An 18,874-nucleotide genomic window follows, 5' to 3' on the forward strand; every position below is an offset into this window, starting at 1 on the left:
TTCTCAGGAATAACAGCAAAAGAAGAAAACAGTGTTGATTGATGCAACAAACAGTGGCATATTGCTTTGCATGGTTTAACAAGCTCGATTTAACTAATTGTTTCATTAACTTCCAAGCACTAAAAGTGAAAGCTTTCCTTCATTACAACAATTCACAGTAGAGAAAAAAGGAAAACTTCGTTTAATTTTCTTTCAATTTACTATGTAATAATGTTTTATCTATTTTCTGTTTCTTTCAAGAAGAATGCTTCTCAAGCATTCATTCTGCTTCCATATTATGGACCTTAAAGATCACATATAGTCCGGCAGAGATGATGAAAAGGCTAAGAAGGAAAGATAAGTCCCAATTTCTGCAATTCCCGTGTAGGTGCAAATGGAGTAAATAGAGTGAGATGCTCTTTTACCTCCCTTAAGGTTGAGAAGATATGCAACTTTTTTCCTAGTTTATTAGCACTCCTATATTAGCTTTCATTGGATATATAGTCTTCGTAGTAGTTGTCGCTTATTACAGAGACAAACCTCTCAAGCCAAGGAAGCTGATGAAGATCCTTCATGGCATCTACATATGAGTCTGTACAGCTGGGCGGAGATTGGTATGGATGGTGATCACTCAGACTGAAACCCCCAGCAAGGAACCTTTGAATTAGTGCCAGCTGTGACCTCTCTTGTTCTGAGTAAGCATCCATAAGCATGGGTAGTGAGTTATAAGTCTCCCATGCCCATTGTTCTGATTCTTGAGCTGACTGGGTGACCAAATCTTCGGAATTTTCTTCGTCCCAGAAGGCACATTGACAGGTCTGTTGCCCATTCCTATATTCAGCACCGCAAGAATAACAGAACTCATGCCCACACCTAGGAAAAGAAAGCAGATTTGGGGTTAAGAACTTCAAAAACCACAGAGTAAAGGAAGCAAATGCAACCTCTTTATTACCAATTTAATATGTAAAATGTAAGCGATTGTTAACCTGCACAAGAAAAGGATTCAGGCAAACCAATCTTACATGATCTAAAGTCAAGAATGCCATAGATATGACCAAAGCTTAATAGTAAGTTAGCTTTTATTGATCTCAACTGTAAATGCAAGACTAAACATAAACTGAACCGATAGTATCTCCTCAAAGCAGTCTCCATATGGATGATCATCTAGGCAAGGCATTTGACTTTTCCAAAGCCAGAACAGAAAAAAAGGATTTGAACATTTCCACTTGCTCTGCAGTGTCAATACCAGTCAATATTACGACCTGTTGAAGGTCCTCATCAACTGCCAAATTTCATTCATCAAGAAAGAAAAATTCCCAAGTAACCTGGATCAACTAAATGAATAGCTTTTCCCATTACTTAAGTCCTCTCCAGTAGTATTATTTCTGCAAAATGATTTAGTAGAGACAACAGAAAAGGTATGACGGCTTGGATTTTTCATTAGAAAGTTAGTACATGAAAAGGCATCAAATTATCAAGATCACAACAAATCCATCTTAATTAACAAATTACCAGCATCCCAGTTCCATTTCTCACTCAGTTTCCAAGAATGAAACATTGAGTAACCAGATGATTTTGCAACCATGCTATCTGCTTCAAGCCAATACCACACCACACAGGATCTAATAAAACAGAAGGTAGAAAGAAACCCAAAAGGTGCCCATGTAACTTACCAGCAGGTCATATGGGAGCAACCTTGAGAGAGCTCAATCATCCTGCGGCACTGTTGACAACGCCTCCATCTTTTATTTTGTGCCAGAAGATGCAAGGTAATGTCTGCAGCATCCCTCTCTTCTAATGGAAGGTTCTGGTACTCTTCACACCTCATGGAAGAATGCCAAGGAACACCACATTCCACACAGATAAACCTTCGACATACAGGGCACTCAATACAGGTATTATCAGACTCACTTGATGAACTTACCCTAGCTGACAAACATTCTCGATGATCAAGCAGGACAGAACAATTAGTATAGGGACAGTAAATTCTATCAGAATGGTGAATATCAGCTTCAGCCAGGGCATTTTCCAGAGATTCATATGAAGTGAGAGGAAGAAATGATCTGCATTCATTGATGGAGATGCAATATTTGCATCCCAACTGTGGGCATATGATTGGCACTTGAGATGACTGTACTTTTCCATCAACATAGGTCTTCATACAATGTGAGCAGAATTTGTGGGAACATTTCATTGTTATCATCATTGGTGACATCTTATCCTCACAACAGATAGAGCAGTTATCATGGGATTCGCTCCCATTGGATGGAAAAGAAACGACCCCAACTGCTACCTGTGCTAAGCGTAATGGCCTCTCAAGATCACAGCAGGGACTGAGTTTCAGAACAAAAGCTTCCAGGTTGCTGGCATGTTCAAGGATCCTTTGCCTCAGTGCTATCAGAAGTGGAACCTCAAGTTTCTCCTCGTTTGTTATCTGTCAAAAGTTAACATAAACTAAAGCCACATGGGAAGCATGCACAGGACAAGATATTTGGTATCAAGGTTGCAATAGATGGTGTAAACAAGGTAAATTGGCAGTGAAATCTTTATTACATAGATTAAAGCTAAGAGAGACAACTACTATAATTGGGAAGCACTTATTGTTTGAGAAATAAATCAGTGATGCAAAAATCAAAATGACTGAAGACAATTAGCACAACATATAGCATTCAGAATCACAGCCAGTATTTATTTCACTGAACTTGAGTGGCTGCAGTAGCCAAAGAACATCATAGAATAATTAATATAGCTGGTCCAGAACTAAATCTATGATAGAGATTCCAAACTAATAAATTCTTTCCACTGTTCAGAATACTGAAAGTAGAAATTCTTCGAAGCTCCAGATTCATAAAAGGAAAATTAAAACATGTCTTGGTCTTGCATTGTGAATTCTCCAAAATGGATTTGAGAAGATACAATAATAATGATGGCGAGGCCATAAATTATTTCTACAAAGATTGTTTTCTTTCTTTTGATGCAGCAATACACTATCAAAACCACACTGTAATTTCACACAAAAAAAAAACACTTTGGCAACAATTCTATCACAGAGATGTTTTTTCAGGTTTTACACAATCATAGTAAGTTTTGTCTACATTGTAGAAATAGGATGCAAAAATCATGTCTAATGAAGACTCACCTGATCATATAACAGTTCAGAGTCAGTGAACGCATACACACGGCGGATATTGTTCTGCATGGCCTCAGCAAGACCATCCATAAGAGCCAAATAATCAGCAACAGATTCATCCACATAGAAGTCGAGCTTCTTTTGCACCTGAATAACAGGAACATATTCAGTCCTTTCCATGACAACACCAATTCCAGAGAACCCAGAAGCAGAGCCCCCATCCTCAGCAACTGACATCCCCTTGAAAAACATCTTCACTGAAAATTCATCAAGATCTTCCTTTGGCTCTTCCTTCACTATATCTTCAATCTCTTTCCACACTTCTTCATCTTCACAACAACTACGAAAATCTTCCTCGTCCTCCTCCAATTTCATTTCCCCCCTAACTAAACTCGCTGAAGACCCATCACTAAAAGCTACTTGACCCTCCATCTTCAACACTATTTACTCCAAAATCCAGCTGAAGCCGACAGATATTATGACGTCAAGGTGTGATTTATATCAAACTCTGATTAAAACCCGGAAACAAAGCAACCAAAAACTTCCTATATCAGCATCTATTTCTTTACAAATCACAAAGTAAATTGCATATCGACAACATGCAATCTCCCCTAAACTTGAGTGAAACCATCAAAGAATTGATCCAAAAATCCAAACTTTAGCATCCACTGCCCCTAAAAAACACACACACACACAAAAAGGATGTCAAACAGTGACCTCAAACCTGCAACTACTAAATCAAAATCTAAAAAACAGCAATTAACAGATCAATCCAAAGCTTCAAACTTTACTAATCACAACCCTTAAAAAGTAAAAAAAAGAACCACTCAAAACAGCAAAGATAGAAAATTTATCACATCAAACATCAATCAAAATCAACCCAATAACCCTTGTGGCTCACAATCTCTCCACTTACTTGAAAGAACATATCCATACAACAAAACCAACATAAAAAAACATTAAAAGAATCAAGAAATAAAAAAGGGTATTAATTAAACAGACAAGAAATGAAGCTTCCATACCAAGTTGGCTGTCATGGAATTTAATCTGATGATTCCATTTATGTGTATCTGACTGTGTTTAAGAGGTAAAAAAAACCCTAATCTGACAAAAAATAAATAACAGACCCCGCCTTTTCTTTTCCTACTTCGCTTACATTAAGCAAATATTAAGGGATAGGGGGGAGAGAGAATCAATGAGGAGTACTGTTATTGTTGGTGTTAATGGAGTAAGAGAAAAGCAAGGAAAGTGCCAGTCTTTATTGTTTGGTTTGCTGGCATTCTTTGTTTTTTCCTAGACTTTTATTTCTAAATTTTTAATTTTTACAAATCTCCAGATTCCACTGTTTAAATAAATAATAGCCACTTCTGCCTTAGCTACTCACCTCGTACCATTCATGGATTCACTGTCCAAGGAATCCATTATATTAATTATTTTCAACAGTTAGGGAAGATTTTATTAGGATGAAAAATACAATTATCTGACCTGAACATAAAGTTTTTCAAAATTATAGACCGATTTAAATCCATGAATCAAGATAATTCATCAAGTCGATTGTCTCGGATCGGTTAAATTCTAAACAGATATGGTAAATTCTTAAGCCCACAGGAGCATTCTTGCAGGCCTATAATTTTTTTACTTGATTTTTGATAAAATGAAAAGAAGAGACTAGCTCTCCTCCTCTACGTTCTGGTCATTGTTATAAAGTAGGACAACCCGGATCAAAAGGTAGTAGGGTTTATAATTTTTTTAAAAAATTAGAATAATCTTATTTTAATAAAAAATAATTCAAAATAAAACTCAATTCAGATTGAATTTTATAATTATAATTATGGTATACCATGACAAAATAAACAATCAAAGTATTCAAGAACTTTTCAAAGTTCAAACACATCGTAGACTTCGGAGGACAAATAGAAATTACACTGTCGTGGCTTTAAATTAATTTAAATAAAATATTTAACAATCACAAAGTAACAATAGCTACAGTTTATGACGCATTTGGTAACGCGTTTGGTAACATGAAGTAAAATGTTTTTTTTTTAATATTAAAATTATGTTATTTTAATTTTTTTATATTTACATGTCAAAATGATAAATAAATACTTAAAAAATCAACTTAATATTTTTTTCAAATAAATAATATTTTGAAAAACGAGTTTAACAGTGCTTTACTGCTCAACAGCATCTTCGGAATGGTTTGTATAACCAACAATAGGAAAATCCAGCTGAACCCAGCAGTGCAGTAACCAAGAAATTCAATTGTGCAACAGCAAAACCCAGTAGAGTAGCTAGCTGCAGATCCAGTTTTTCTTGACATACTGTAATAAACAATTAAATCATTTTGAGAACTATATATTAGCCTTCTGATTCACCACTTATCAATCATCCAAGGTCATGTCAACTTTGTTGCAGATTCTAAGAACATAAACAGCAAAAGTATCAATCAGTCATGGCTTAAAAACATTATCTACAAAAGCAAGCAGAGGCCAATTGGTGCTGAGGAAGAACGCAACCAATTTTTCACAATAAATTAAAGCCTGGACCATCAAAGAACTTAGAGAAGGATCAGGTATAAAACCACTGATGCTATCAGCTGATTTGAAGGAAACTATAAAAATAAGAACAACCAACGAATCTCATGCCACCATGCAAAGAATTCGACACTCGGAATCGTTAAGTTTCCACCAACCTGTCGAGATTTGACCCCATTGACATATTCTCTTTTTTATTCTCTTCTCAACTTGTGTTTACAACTCTTTATATATAACAGGTTAATTTGGATTAATTAACATAACTGAGTTTTAACTGGATTAATCAAGTTATAAGTTGATTCATTTAAGTTTCTTGAATTTAAGTAAATTTCCGCTGCTAGTTTTATATCAATCTGCTAAATGGATTAGGTTTAATTATATTGTTAACAAGTTGTCTATATTGTTGTTTATGATCTCTCACTAAAAAATTCATGCATGTCGGTAGCTTTAATGTGGTTATCCAGATATCTGGTCTCGTTGGATATTATTCTGATTTCTCAAATCTCCATAACCAATACAAACGTTTCAAGATGAAGTTAAAAAGATTAAATAAAAATAAAATGAAAGATTCTTGAGCCAGAGAGACTGGACTGTGAAGGGAAGCGCACATGGGTGCTCTTCGCCTGTTCAACGAGGGAAAATGTGGCTTTCGTTTTGACCTTTTCACCTCCCGAACATCTCTTTATAAAAAAATAATCTGAGGACTGTAACTATGCTCCCACTAAAGTGTTGAAAAATGAGACAACAATGATTACCCACTACCTTTTCTATTCGTCATCAGACTGTTTTTGTTTTTTTTGTTAAGTTAATTTTTTTATCTTTATAATATTTTCAAGTCATTTTAAAAGAGTTAAAAAAATTAAAATATAATTTTAATTTAAAAAATAATTTTAAAAAATAACTTCTAGAAAATTAAATTTTTATTTTTCTTCTTTAAATTATTTTTTTAATTATTTTAATATACTGATATTAAAAATAATTTTTTTAAAATTACTTTAATATATTTCCGTAAACAAAACATTTTATAAAAAAAATATACCAAACCTCACAATTCATTAAATGCTAGAACATGATCGAAACTCAATCACTATCAACAATTCGGTGCTTGATGATCATTAATTCAACAACATTTATTGTTTCGAATTTGTTTTTTCAAAATTTGTCAACAAAGAGGATTGGATTTATAGTCCTCAATTAATTTACTTTCGCGGAAACTCAGAGATAATTGACTTGTATTTATTTTATTTTGCTGAGAATGACTTCAATCTGAAAGTAAATTTAAAATGATTCCTTCATTCTTATCAAAAGACGATTCCTTCATACTTTTAACTCCCCTTTGTTCGTGCTTTTTATTTGTAAAGCAAAGCATCAAGCTTCATATTTGTAGATCCAAGTTTGGCTACAATCTACATGTTACAAGAATGTTTGATTATTTGTTTTTGTGAATTTGAATATCGAGAAAAGCATCTGGGAAAATAATTTCTTGAATGCATCAGATCGAGAAGAGAATTTATGAACTACTTAAGCTAGCATTCAGTGTTCGGTTTTGTGCATAGCTAAAAAGACCATTGAAAATATAAAGCTCAGATCGTCCTGCCAGTGGTAGGGTAAGGGAGAAGTCCTAGTTTAGAAACTTTATGAGCTAATACTTTGCGTCAGCCCTGTGCTCATAGACTCTCATGCAAATTCATCAAGAAACCCTGTGCTCTTTCCATATAAAAAACGTATGGTTTTGTTTTAAATCGTATTTTCAAAGAAGGATATGGTGCAAGTCCACGGGACATGATGCCTCATTGACTCCTTGATTAGAGGCGTTAGATGCCTTTGATATTTTTCTTTAAGATAATCCAGACAAAGAGTAGGTTAAAAATATAATTGCTGGTGAGAATATGATAGTAATCCAACTACTAAAGCTCATTGAAACGCTGTGACCATGTTAGATGTTGATGTGTTATTCGGATTTGCTCTCCTTTCTTACAAGCAACTTAGTCTTTTTATTATATTACTGAAAACCTCAACGAATCTGGCAGGTAAAACTAGGACCTAGTAAAATTCATCTTTATTTCAAGCTAAATGTTCAAGAAAATCATCTCAAAGCTGATCTGGTTTGATCCGTAGATCAATAATTTGATTCGATAAATCAAAATCTTAGTTAATTTTTTTTTAAAATAATATCATTTTAATGTATAAAATTAAAATAATCTGATTGAATTACATCGAACCGTCCAATTCATAACTTGTATAGCTGGTTTCATTAAAAAGCTTTGTGTTACTAATAATCTCTATATTCTTTGGGTGGCTAGGGTGGGTATGGTTGGTAGTGTGGTTATGACATGCAGATAAGATAAACATAGATGATTGATGGAGGTTGCTCTGAAAATAAAAACACACACCTATATTTGTTAATGAAGGTGGCCAGCAAACTTTGTTTGAGTCCATGTGAAACCCTAATAGTCCAAAAGTGAGTTCAATGATTGGACCAAATCATGTTCCCTCTTTCTTTTTTCTCTTGTAGATGACAATTGTTTTTTTGTTTTTTTTTGTTTTTTTTTAATTGAATGCATAGAAAATATTGCCATGGAGCTATAGGCTGGGTTAGGCTAGCCCAGCACATAGTTTCTTTCCTCTAGAGTCTAGCCTAACTCACAATGAGGCTGGTTGGCAAGCCCATGCTATCTACTGCCGTTGCATTTGCTGCTAACAAATATTTTCTTTGCTGTGCTATATATATTCACTTTATGTATATTTGAACCTAGCTCGTATAGAGGGGTGTTTTTAAGATTATCCGAGATGGAGATTTAAACTCATTCGAAAGTATTTTTTTTATCTTCAAACTGGAAAAAAAAAAACTAAATGAGAAAAAAGAAGACTGAAAAATAACACGAAATATCATATCGTTGAAACATCAAAATTATGAAACTTCTCTTTCTTTAAAAGAAATTATGAAACGACACACTTATAAAACAAAAACAACTTTGAACTTGCAATAAGAAAAAAAACTAAAAAACATACTCAACTTTGAAGGAAAGTCGTACAGGAGACACAATTTTTTTTTTTAGACACAATTTTGGAGTAATAATATGACATGGGAGACTTGGCGGATTCTTCCACGAGAAACTGACGAACCATTTCATGCCCATTTCGCCATTAGAGACATGCCGCCAGCTCCCAGAAGTACAGCCATGTAAGACTTAACCTGGAGCTTAATGCTACCCTGCAATTTTGGACCCATAAAATCGGCAGCTAGGAGATCAACCAATGCCATGTAAATCAAGAGTCCAGCAGATGATGCGTTGAGCAAACCAACAGTGATCAAAGCATTAGGACTGTTTTCCTTGTACATTTTGGACAGTGCAATGCCAAGTGCAATCCCGAAAGGAGTTGTTACTGAGAAGAAAAATGCCATGACTGCCTTCTTGAAAGGCTTGTACTCAGCCTATTTAAATTAACACAAAAAATATATATGTTATGTCAATAAAATATCATTGACTTGATTGTGAACGTGAATTATAAGAGTTTATAGAGGTTTTTTGGGTTTTTTTTTTAAAAAAAATTACCTGGAGAATGCAACCACCAAGACCCATTCCTTCAAACATTTGATGGAAGCAAAGAGCAGCTACAAGGCCCTTAATTGTACAAGTGTTGCTTGAGGCTCCAAGAGAGAGGCCTATCACAACTGAATGCACAATGATGCCCAATTCTAATACCTGCAACCAGCCATGATTGTATATATTAGTTCAAAACCTATAATAATTGCCTAGCCAGTCTGTGAACGGGGTCAATTCCAACAATCTATAGTTAAATAATAAAAGTTTTGACGAAATATATTCTTTTTTATATGTTTAAGCTAAGAAATCTGTGCGAATATTAAAATCTTGATTACAAGAAATCTGGATTGAAAAAGGAAATGGCTAAGAATTCATGACAGCAGCTTGTGAAGTTAAGAAGAAAAGAAAGGAAGTTATTAGAAAACATGCTAATTCTTCTAAAATTGTCTGAAACTTCATGGACCCAATTGACTAATACCTTAGGGGTTAACTTTGTGATTCCCTACTTGTTAGTATTCAGTTTAGATTCCTATGATTGAAGAATAAACAAAGTCATGAAATCTAACCATGGCAACAACCCGGTACCGAAGCAATTGTTTTGCACCACCAGCAAGTTTGGCCTCATAATGGTGTCCATGACCGTTGCCATGGAAATGTCCAACAGCCATCTCTTCATCTGGTTCAGCACCATGAGTATTACTCTCAGGGTTAACTCCAACGGTAGACTTCTTGCTATACACACTAGTGGCCAATGAGTCCACCATTAGTGTCAGTATGGCAGATAACATTGCTACAAACCCAGTAAAAGGGAACTTGTGCCATGGATTTTCTGGCAAACAACTTGAAGATAACATATCAAAAGAATCTGGTAACACATGCATGAACCCAGTTGCAAGAATGATACCAGCAGCAAAGGCTTTAACAATCACAAAAAGGCTTCGATCTGGGTGTAAAGCAGGGATTGAACGTGTAAAAAGAGGTGCACTTACACCTATCATGCTAGTAACCAAGATAGAGACAATGGCTATTATCTTTAGGGTTAAAGCTCTAGCTTTGTCATTGCAAGAGCTTGTTTCTTCTACACATCCCTCTTTTACTACGGATTCAGCTTGAAGTGTTAAGAATGAAAGGATAATGAAGAAGATGGAAATGATTGAGGGCTTTGGATTTGAAGTAGCCATTGATGATGATGGTTCTCTAGTTATATTTCTTAGTAGTTGGTAATAAAGAGTTAAGAAATAATATATATGTGGTAGAAACGTTTTCCTCACTTGTTTAGGAGGATCACATGCTGTTCTATTTATAGGGTTTTTTTTTTTTTGGATAAAATAAACTCTATTACAAACATTTGAAAGTATTTAAATTTACAAGAGTTTGTTATTTTCTGGGTTTGCTTCCGTGATCTTCATCTTCTCGTTTGTTTTGAACTTGAACTTTATCTATTTGTTAAGATTCTTTATCTGGTTGTTGAGGTTTATCCGTTTGTTGAGAGTCAGTAGTGCCATACCGCCCTCTCAATTGCAATGGGAGCTCATGAACATTGAGATTGTCTCAGAGATTGCAGAACCGTGCAGTTGGGAGTGCTTTGGTGAATGAATCAGCTATCTGATCTATGCTTGAGATGAACCGAACCTGGAGTTGATGTTGGGCAACCTGATCACGCACGAAGTGAATATCCAGTTCGATGTGCTTCGCGCGTGAGTGATAGAGAGGATTGGCTGTTAGGTAGATGGCTCCTATATTGTCGCACTAGAGTGCAGGTGGATTTGGACTCGAGATTGGTATCAAGGCTGCAATAGATGGTGTAAACAAGGTGAATTGGCAGTGAAATCTTTATTACATAGATCAAGGCCAAGAGAGACACCAACTATAATTGAGAAGCACTTATTGTTTGAGAAATAAATCAGTGATGCAAAAATCAAAATGACTGAAGACAATTAGCACAACATATAGCATTCAGAATCACCGCCAGTATTTATTTCACTGAACTTGAGTGGCTGCAGTAGCCAAAGAACATCATAGAATAATTAATATAGCTGGTCCAGAACTAAATCTATGATAGAGATTCCAAACTAATAAATTCTTTCCACTGTTCAGAATACTGAAAGTACAAATTCTTTGAAGCTCCAGATTCATAAAAGGAAAATTAAAACATGTCTTGGTCTTGCATTGTGAATTCTTCAAAATGGATTTGAGAAGATACAATAATAATGATGGCGAGGCCATAAATTATTTCTACAAAGATTGTTTTCTTTCTTTTGATGCAGCAATACACTATCAAAACCACACTGTAATTTCACAAAAAAAAAACACTTTGGCAACACTTCTATCACAGAGATGTTTATTCAGGTTTTACACAATCATAGTAAGTTTTGTCTACATTGTAGAAATAGGATGAAAAAATCATGTCTAATGAAAGACTCACCTGATCATATAACAGTTCAGAGTCAGTGAACGCATACACACGGCGGATATTGTTCTGCATGGCTTCAGCAAGACCATCCATGAGAGCCAAATAGTCAGCAACAGATTCATCCACATAGAAGTCGAGCATCTTTTGCACCTGAATAACAGGAACATATTCAGTCCTTTCCATGAGAACACCAATTCCAGAGAACCAAGAACCAGAGTCCCCATCCTCAGCAACTGACATCCCCTTGAAAAACATCTTCACTGAAAATTCATCAAAATCTTCCTTTGGCTCTTCTTCACTATTTCTTCAATCTCTTTCCACACTTCTTCATCTTCACAACAACTACGGAATTCTTCCTCGTCCCCCTCCAATTTCATTCCCCCCCTGACTAAAATCGCTGAAGACCCATCACTAAAAGCTACTTGACCCTCCATCTTCAACACAAAATCCAGCAGAAGCTGACAGATATTATTGATTGAAGGTGTGATTTATATCAAACTCTGATTAAAACCAGGAAACAAAGCAACCAAAAACTCCCTATATCAGCATCTATTTCTTTACAAATCACAAAGTAAATTGCATATCGACAACATGCAATCTCCCCTAAACTTGAGTGAAACCATCAAAGAATTGATCCAAAAATCCAAACTTTAGCATCCACTCCCCCTAAAACACACACACACAAAAAAAGGATGTCAAACAGTGACCTCAAACCTGCAACTACTAAATCAAAATCTAAAAAACAGCAATTAACAGATCAATCCAAAGCTTCAAACTTTACTAATCACAACCCCTAAAAAGTTAAAAAAGAACCACCCAAAACAGCAAAGATAGAAAATTTATCACATCAAACATCAATCAAAATCAACCCAGTAACCCTTGTGGCTCCCAATCTCTCCACTTACTTCAAAAAAAAAACACAAAAGAACATATCCATACAACAAAACCAACATAAAAAACAATAAAAGAATCAAGAAATAAAAAGGGTATGAATTAAAAAGACAAGAAATAAAAAGGGTATGAATTAAAAAGACAGGAAATGAAGCTTCCATACCATGCTGGCTGTCATTGAATTTAATCTGATGATTCCATTTATGTGTATCCGACTGTGTTTAAGAGGTAAAAAAAACCCTAATCTGACAAAAAATAAATAACAGACCCCGCCTTTTCTTTTCCTACTTCGCTTACATTAAACAAAGATTAAGGATAAGGGGAGAGAGAGAATCAATGAGGAGTAGTACGGGTTGTTGGTGGTGTTAATGGAGCAAGAGAATTGCGAGAAAAGGGCCAGCCTTTATTGTTTGGTTTGCTGGCATTCCTTGTTTTTTCCTAGACTTTTATTTCTAAATTTTTAATTTTTACAAATCTCCAGATGCCGCTGTTTAAATAAATAATAGCCACTTCTGTCTTAGCTACTCACCTCGTACCATTCATGGATTCACTATCCAAGGAATCCATTATATTAATTATTTTCAACAGTTAAAATTATAATTATAATTTTCAATCAATTAAATATTAAAAATACAAAATTAACAAATAATTTAAAAAAAAATCATAAAAAAAATTATATAAAAAAATATTGTAGTAAATCACAATATTTTTTTTAAAAAATTACAAAACTAAATTTTTAACCAACTTAATATTAAAAAAATAAAATCAACAAAAATAATTTTAAAAAATAAAAAAACAAAAATAAAATAAAAAAACAAAAACATTATAGCAATCAACAGTAACATGTGAGGAAAGCTATAATGTTTTCCCCACATGTTTTAGCTATACTAGAAGTCATGCTCGCGCGCTATCACGAGCGAAAAAATAAACATGCTTGAAGGTGTTATAATTACGAACCAGTGTTACATAAATAATAGAAACTGAATGACTGATTGAGCCAATATTTCAAGACAGAAAAAAAATTTAGCTAACTGTCTTAAAATGAATTAATTTGAACTGTCCAAAAAAAAAAGCCTATATTATTCCTTATATATAGTGAACTAATTAATATTTCCAACCTAATTGAGGTTCTGATACGTACCCTTCACAAAGATGAATTAATTTGTGCCATACAATAATAATGTTTTTCTGTAGGAAGTTTGCCCGAGATGATCAAACAGGCCATGAGTCTCTAAAATCTTCAATTATTTGGTAAAATTACCTTTAATTAGGTTTATTCAACTAGATGTTGATGTTTTTCATTAATATTAATAAAATATTTTAATCTTAATAAATCCAAATATTTATTGAATTAAATTAAAAGTTTGATATTTTTTATGAAACGTTTTAACAATAAGCATTTTATATATGGGATTTGTATCTCCTAAATATTAAATCTCGATGAGTCAGCTTTCCATTCTTAGTTTTTATTTTAGTAAAATAATATTTATTTTATATAATTGAAAGTAGAAAAAGTAACTATTTCAATTAGGAATCAAACTTTATATAAAATCGAAATAGTATTTCTTCATATTATTTATAAATACATTTCATATCTTTTCCAGAGAGAGAGAGAGAGAGAGAGAGAGAGAGAGAGAGAGAGAGAGAGAGATTATTTTTTTTTATTGCAATGTACGAGAACAGTTGTTTTAATTAAAAATAAATAAAATAAAATATTTGGAATTTTTACTTTAGAAATAAATTTAATTTGATTATAGATGAAAGTAAACATACTTTAGGGTATAAAGTAGATTTTGAAAGAACTGTAAAAAGTAATTGAAGGACAAAGTTCTAAAGCCAAAGACAACCCAGACTTGTTAAAGTTTATACGACTATTGTTATTCACCCCTAGAATTCGTAATCTGTGGCTTATCTTTTGATACAGGCGTCAAGTGCCACAGCGACCTTTGCTACGACATTATCTGCGTCCATGCCAATATAATATTACATGACAGGAAAAAAAAAAAAAACATACTCAACTTTTAAGGAAAGTCGTACAGGAGACACAGTTTTGGAGTAATAATATGACATGGGAGACTTGACAGATTCTTCCACGAGAAACTAACGAACCATTTCATGCCCATTTCGCCATTAGAGACATGCCGCCAGCTCCCAGAAGTACAGCCATGTAAGACTTAACCTGGAGCTTAATGCTACCCTGCAATTTTGGACCCATAAAATCGGCAGCTAGGAGATCAACCAATGCCATGTAAATCAAGAGTCCAGCAGATGATGCGTTGAGCAAACCAACAGTGATCAAAGCACTAGGACTGTTTTCCTTGTACATTTTGGACAGCGCAATGCCAAGTGCAATCCCGAAAGGAGTTGTTACTGAGAAGAAAAATGCCATGACTGCCTTCTTGAAAGGCTTGTACTCAGCCTATTTAAATTAACACAAAGAATATATGTTATGCCAATAAAATATCATTGACTGTGATTGTGAACGTGAATTATAAGAGTTTATAGAGGTTTTTTGGGGTTTTTTTTTTATATAAATTACCTGGAGAATGCAACCACCAAGACCCATTCCTTCAAACATTTGATGGAAGCAAAGAGCAGCTACAAGGCCCTTAATTGTACAAGTGTTGCTTGAGGCTCCAAGAGAGAGGCCTATCACAACTGAATGCACAATGATGCCCAATTCTAAAACCTGCAACCAGCCATGATAGCTAAGAATATGGCTGCTAAGAATTCATGATGGCAACTTATGAAGTTAAGAAGAAAAGAAAGGATCAAGTTATTAGAAAACATTGTATTTCTTCTAATATATTTTGAATTAACTTCTATATTATTACATATGTGTGTGTTTGTGTTTTTTTTATTTATTTAATTATTATGTAATGGAAGATGACCGTCCCGTCCAATGTTTAATGAGCCTTCCGATAAACAAAATAAAAATAAAAATGATGAATATAAAAAACTATAACCTACCTTTCCAGCCATTAAAATTAATAATGGCCCTATTTTTAACAAATTGAAAAGTTACGTAAGCCATTTGTTATATACAAATTAATTAAACAATATCACTTTAACGCTAAAACAAAAGAAACATGTTATTAATAAAATAATTTACTAATGATCTCTCTTTTTCCCCATGATCTCACTGACTTTATAATAAATGTTTAGGTGACCATATATATATATATATTAATTCATAGGGGTCAATTGGCCATATTTCACAATATAACTTGGCTCCGTCCCTTGATCGACCGGCTCTTATGGATATATTTGTTAATTTGCACTAACTTAATGGAAAGAGTGAGCTTCGAGATTTTTATTTACTATTGTGTGACCTAGAGATCATCTCTATATATAATCACGACGACCATTTATTTGTCACTACATAAATTTTAAGTGGAAATTTATTAAATGGTGTTTGAAAGCGCCAGTCATAGTGGAAACTTATTTTTCAAAAATTGTTACTACAGAATAGCTAGTCATAGTGGAAATTTATTTTTCAAAAATTGTTTTTGAGTCCAAAAATAAATCTAGAATTCTAAGTGGAAATTTGGTAATCTTTTTATTTTGAAAAAAAAAAACCTTTTGTTTTTACTATCTATTAAAGATTGTCTCCAAATATTTACTTACTTATTTATTAATGTATTTACCTATATCAATTTAAAGAGGGTTTTTACAGGGGAATAAAATTTATATTTAAATATTTATTTATTAATGTATCTACCTATATTAGTTTTATGATATTATACACGTACAGACATTAATAATCCAGTCTAAAATGTATTTCTAGAAATGAATAGTTTATATGTGATATAAGAAATCAATAAAAATTAATAAAAGGATGTAAATCAAGTTAAATAAAGAAAGAAGAGGATAAAAAATTTAAATTATGAAATGAAATAGTATAAATATGAACGGTTTTTCACATCCCATTATACTTATCAGGAAAAACCTCAATTTTATTCCCAACGAGAAACTTTTATCAAATTGATCCTTAACAGTTCGAGTGTTTATTAATTGCATCTTCCTATCCCTGTCTCTTAATACTTTCCATTTAATTTGCATATTTATGAAACCAAATTGTTCCATTTTGAAGAGAGTTTGAAGGGAAAAAAATTGCAAACATGAAAAATAAAGGACCCAATTGCAAATTGTCTGAAAATTCATGGACCCAATTGACTAATACCTTAGGGGTTAATTTTGTGATTCCCTACTTGTTAGTATTCAATTTAGAAGCATATGATTGAAGAATAAACAAAGTCATGAAATCTAACCATGGCAACAACCCGGTACCGAAGCAATTGTTTTGCACCACTAGCAAGTTTGTCCTCATAATGGTGTCCATGGCCATGGAAATGTCCAACTGTAGAAGCCATCTCTCGATCTGGTTCAGCACCATGAGTAATGCTCTCAGGGTTAACTCCAACGTTAGACTTCTTGCTATATACACTAGTGGCCAATGAGTCCACCATTAGTGTCACTATGGCAGATAACATTGCTAAAAACCCAGTAAAAGGGAACTTGTGCCATGGATTTTCTGGCAAACAACTTGAAGATAACATATCAAAAGAATCCGGTAACACATGCATGAACCCAGTTGCAAGAATGATACCAGCAGCAAAGGCTTTAACAATCACAAAAAGGTTTCGATCTGGGTGTAAAGCAGGGATTGAACGTGTAAAAAGAGGTGCACTTACACCTATCATGCTAGTAACCAAGATAGAGACTATGGCTATTATCTTTAGGGTTAAAGCTTTAGCTTTGTCATTGCAAGAGCTTGTTTCTTCTACACATCCCTCTTTTACTACGGATTCGGCTTGAAGTGTTAAGAATGAAAGGATAATGAAGAAGATGGAAATGATTAAGAGCTTTGGATTTGAAGTAGCCATTGATGATGATGGTTCTCTAGCTATATTTCTAAGTAGTTGCTAATTGAAAGATTTTGTCTTGCACTTATCGGTGCATGTTGCCTCCTTATATATAAATTTGTCTGCATCGTTATTGTTCATCTCAAATGTTAAAATAGTAATTATGGCATGTTCTATGCATATATGGTTGCATAATATACTAGGAAAAAATATTGCCGACTTTTGCTTGATATATATATATATATATATATATATATATATATATATATATATATATATATATATATATATTGATTGAATTTATCTGGACTCATCTCTAATGTCAACAAAGGAAAGAAAACAAGAACATGGGTTTTTTTAGAGACTAACAATAAAGAAACTAATGTTTAATAATACAAGAATTTGTCATTCTTCATTGCTTGTACGGAAATTTTAGATATACTTCTTTTGATAAGAATATTAGCAAAATGTACTAAAAGTTAGGAAAATTCTAATTTGTGTTCGTTGTGTTTATTACCATGAATTTTCATGAATCAAGTTTTGTTCCATTTATATTAGAACTCTAATATAAAATAACTATTTATATCCGATTCAAAAGTCTATAGATATGTATTTTAAACACACGAATCTTACTTGATTAAGTTTTAAATATCCATAACCCGACTCTATTTTTTTTTTTGTATTACTCTATATAATTAAATATAATTCAAAAGTTTAAAGTTTCGGGATGACTTGGGTAGTATCTATAATCAACCTGAAACCCGACTTATTATCGTCTTAGAGTTTTACTCAATCCAAAATTATCTATAAAATTTATTATCTATTTAGATCGGGCTAGCATTTATCAGGCATGGATGAAATTAACATCTCTAATTTTAATGTTTGACTTTTTATTTTTTCTTAGAAAATGAAATTTAAATGATTAATTGAGGCGTAAGACATTGGATTCATCGTTATTTAAAACGAAAAAACAAGTTGAGTGTGATCTTGTGACTAGATGTTTTTAATTTGTAAGATAAATATTCCAGATAATGTTGGTTGAAAGGTCACTAACTAAGTACTTGCAATTATTGCCTTAATTAATCCAAATCAAATAGTCTCCTTCCATATATATATATATATATATTATTAGTCGTGGAATCAAGAAGTAATTAAAACAAGTGATGTATATAGTACGGGGCTACGGGCTAATATTCGTCACCATGTTATGTCTTGAGTTGACTTCAACGGCATTAATCTCACTCTCTCTCTTGTTTCCTATAAAATGACAATAGATTATCAAGACACGAGCCAGCATGTGTATGTAGCAGGAGGGCTTGTGTCCAAATACCTCATGAGTGAATGTATTTTGCCATTTGATTACAGGTGAGTGTGTGATCCTCGTGGTTTCTTGTGTTAATTGTGAGTTTAAACCAGATCATATATATAATAATAATGATTAGGCTAATTATGTTGCCAAATCCGAAACTCACATGTAAGAACTACCTAGAACTAAATTAGAAAGTATTTATTTT

The 18,874-nt window shown here is 33.4% G+C and overlaps 3 protein-coding genes across 5 annotated transcripts; all 3 read right to left on the minus strand.

Moving 5' to 3' along the window:
* Positions 1-38: 38 nt before the first annotated feature.
* On the minus strand, positions 39-4,379 carry LOC133675278 (E3 ubiquitin-protein ligase RSL1-like). 2 transcript variants are annotated; one of them, XM_062096608.1, is made up of 4 exons: positions 4,132-4,379; positions 3,119-3,617; positions 1,653-2,413; positions 39-852 (listed from the first exon to the last, which is right to left on the minus strand). In XM_062096608.1, exons 2-4 carry the CDS (start codon positions 3,539-3,541, stop codon positions 462-464), a joined length of 1,575 nt encoding a protein of 524 aa, XP_061952592.1. In that variant the 5' UTR covers positions 3,542-3,617; positions 4,132-4,379; the 3' UTR covers positions 39-461. The 2 variants fall into 2 exon arrangements, with proteins under 2 accessions (XP_061952592.1, XP_061952591.1); XM_062096607.1 differs by having other exon boundaries at positions 3,119-3,783.
* Positions 4,380-8,540: 4,161 nt separating this feature from the next.
* LOC133675316 (fe(2+) transport protein 1-like) lies at positions 8,541-12,903 on the minus strand. The gene is made up of 5 exons (XM_062096659.1): positions 12,659-12,903; positions 11,617-12,270; positions 9,758-10,981; positions 9,201-9,350; positions 8,541-9,079 (listed from the first exon to the last, which is right to left on the minus strand). The coding sequence occupies exons 3-5, from the start codon at positions 10,370-10,372 to the stop codon at positions 8,774-8,776; spliced, it is 1,071 nt and encodes a 356-aa protein (XP_061952643.1). The 5' UTR covers positions 10,373-10,981; positions 11,617-12,270; positions 12,659-12,903; the 3' UTR covers positions 8,541-8,773.
* Positions 12,904-14,217: 1,314 nt separating this feature from the next.
* Positions 14,218-17,501, minus strand: LOC133675646 (fe(2+) transport protein 1-like). 2 transcript variants are annotated; one of them, XM_062097083.1, is made up of 4 exons: positions 17,446-17,501; positions 16,767-17,268; positions 15,035-15,184; positions 14,218-14,914 (listed from the first exon to the last, which is right to left on the minus strand). In XM_062097083.1, the coding sequence occupies exons 1-4, from the start codon at positions 17,499-17,501 to the stop codon at positions 14,609-14,611; spliced, it is 1,014 nt and encodes a 337-aa protein (XP_061953067.1). In that variant the 3' UTR covers positions 14,218-14,608. The 2 variants fall into 2 exon arrangements, with proteins under 2 accessions (XP_061953067.1, XP_061953066.1); XM_062097082.1 differs by having other exon boundaries at positions 16,767-17,450.
* Between the last annotated feature and the right edge of the window lie 1,373 nt (positions 17,502-18,874).

The sequence above is a fragment of the Populus nigra genome, chromosome 16 (genome assembly GCF_951802175.1).
Source record: "Populus nigra chromosome 16, ddPopNigr1.1, whole genome shotgun sequence".
NCBI classification, from domain to species: Eukaryota; Viridiplantae; Streptophyta; class Magnoliopsida; order Malpighiales; family Salicaceae; genus Populus; species Populus nigra.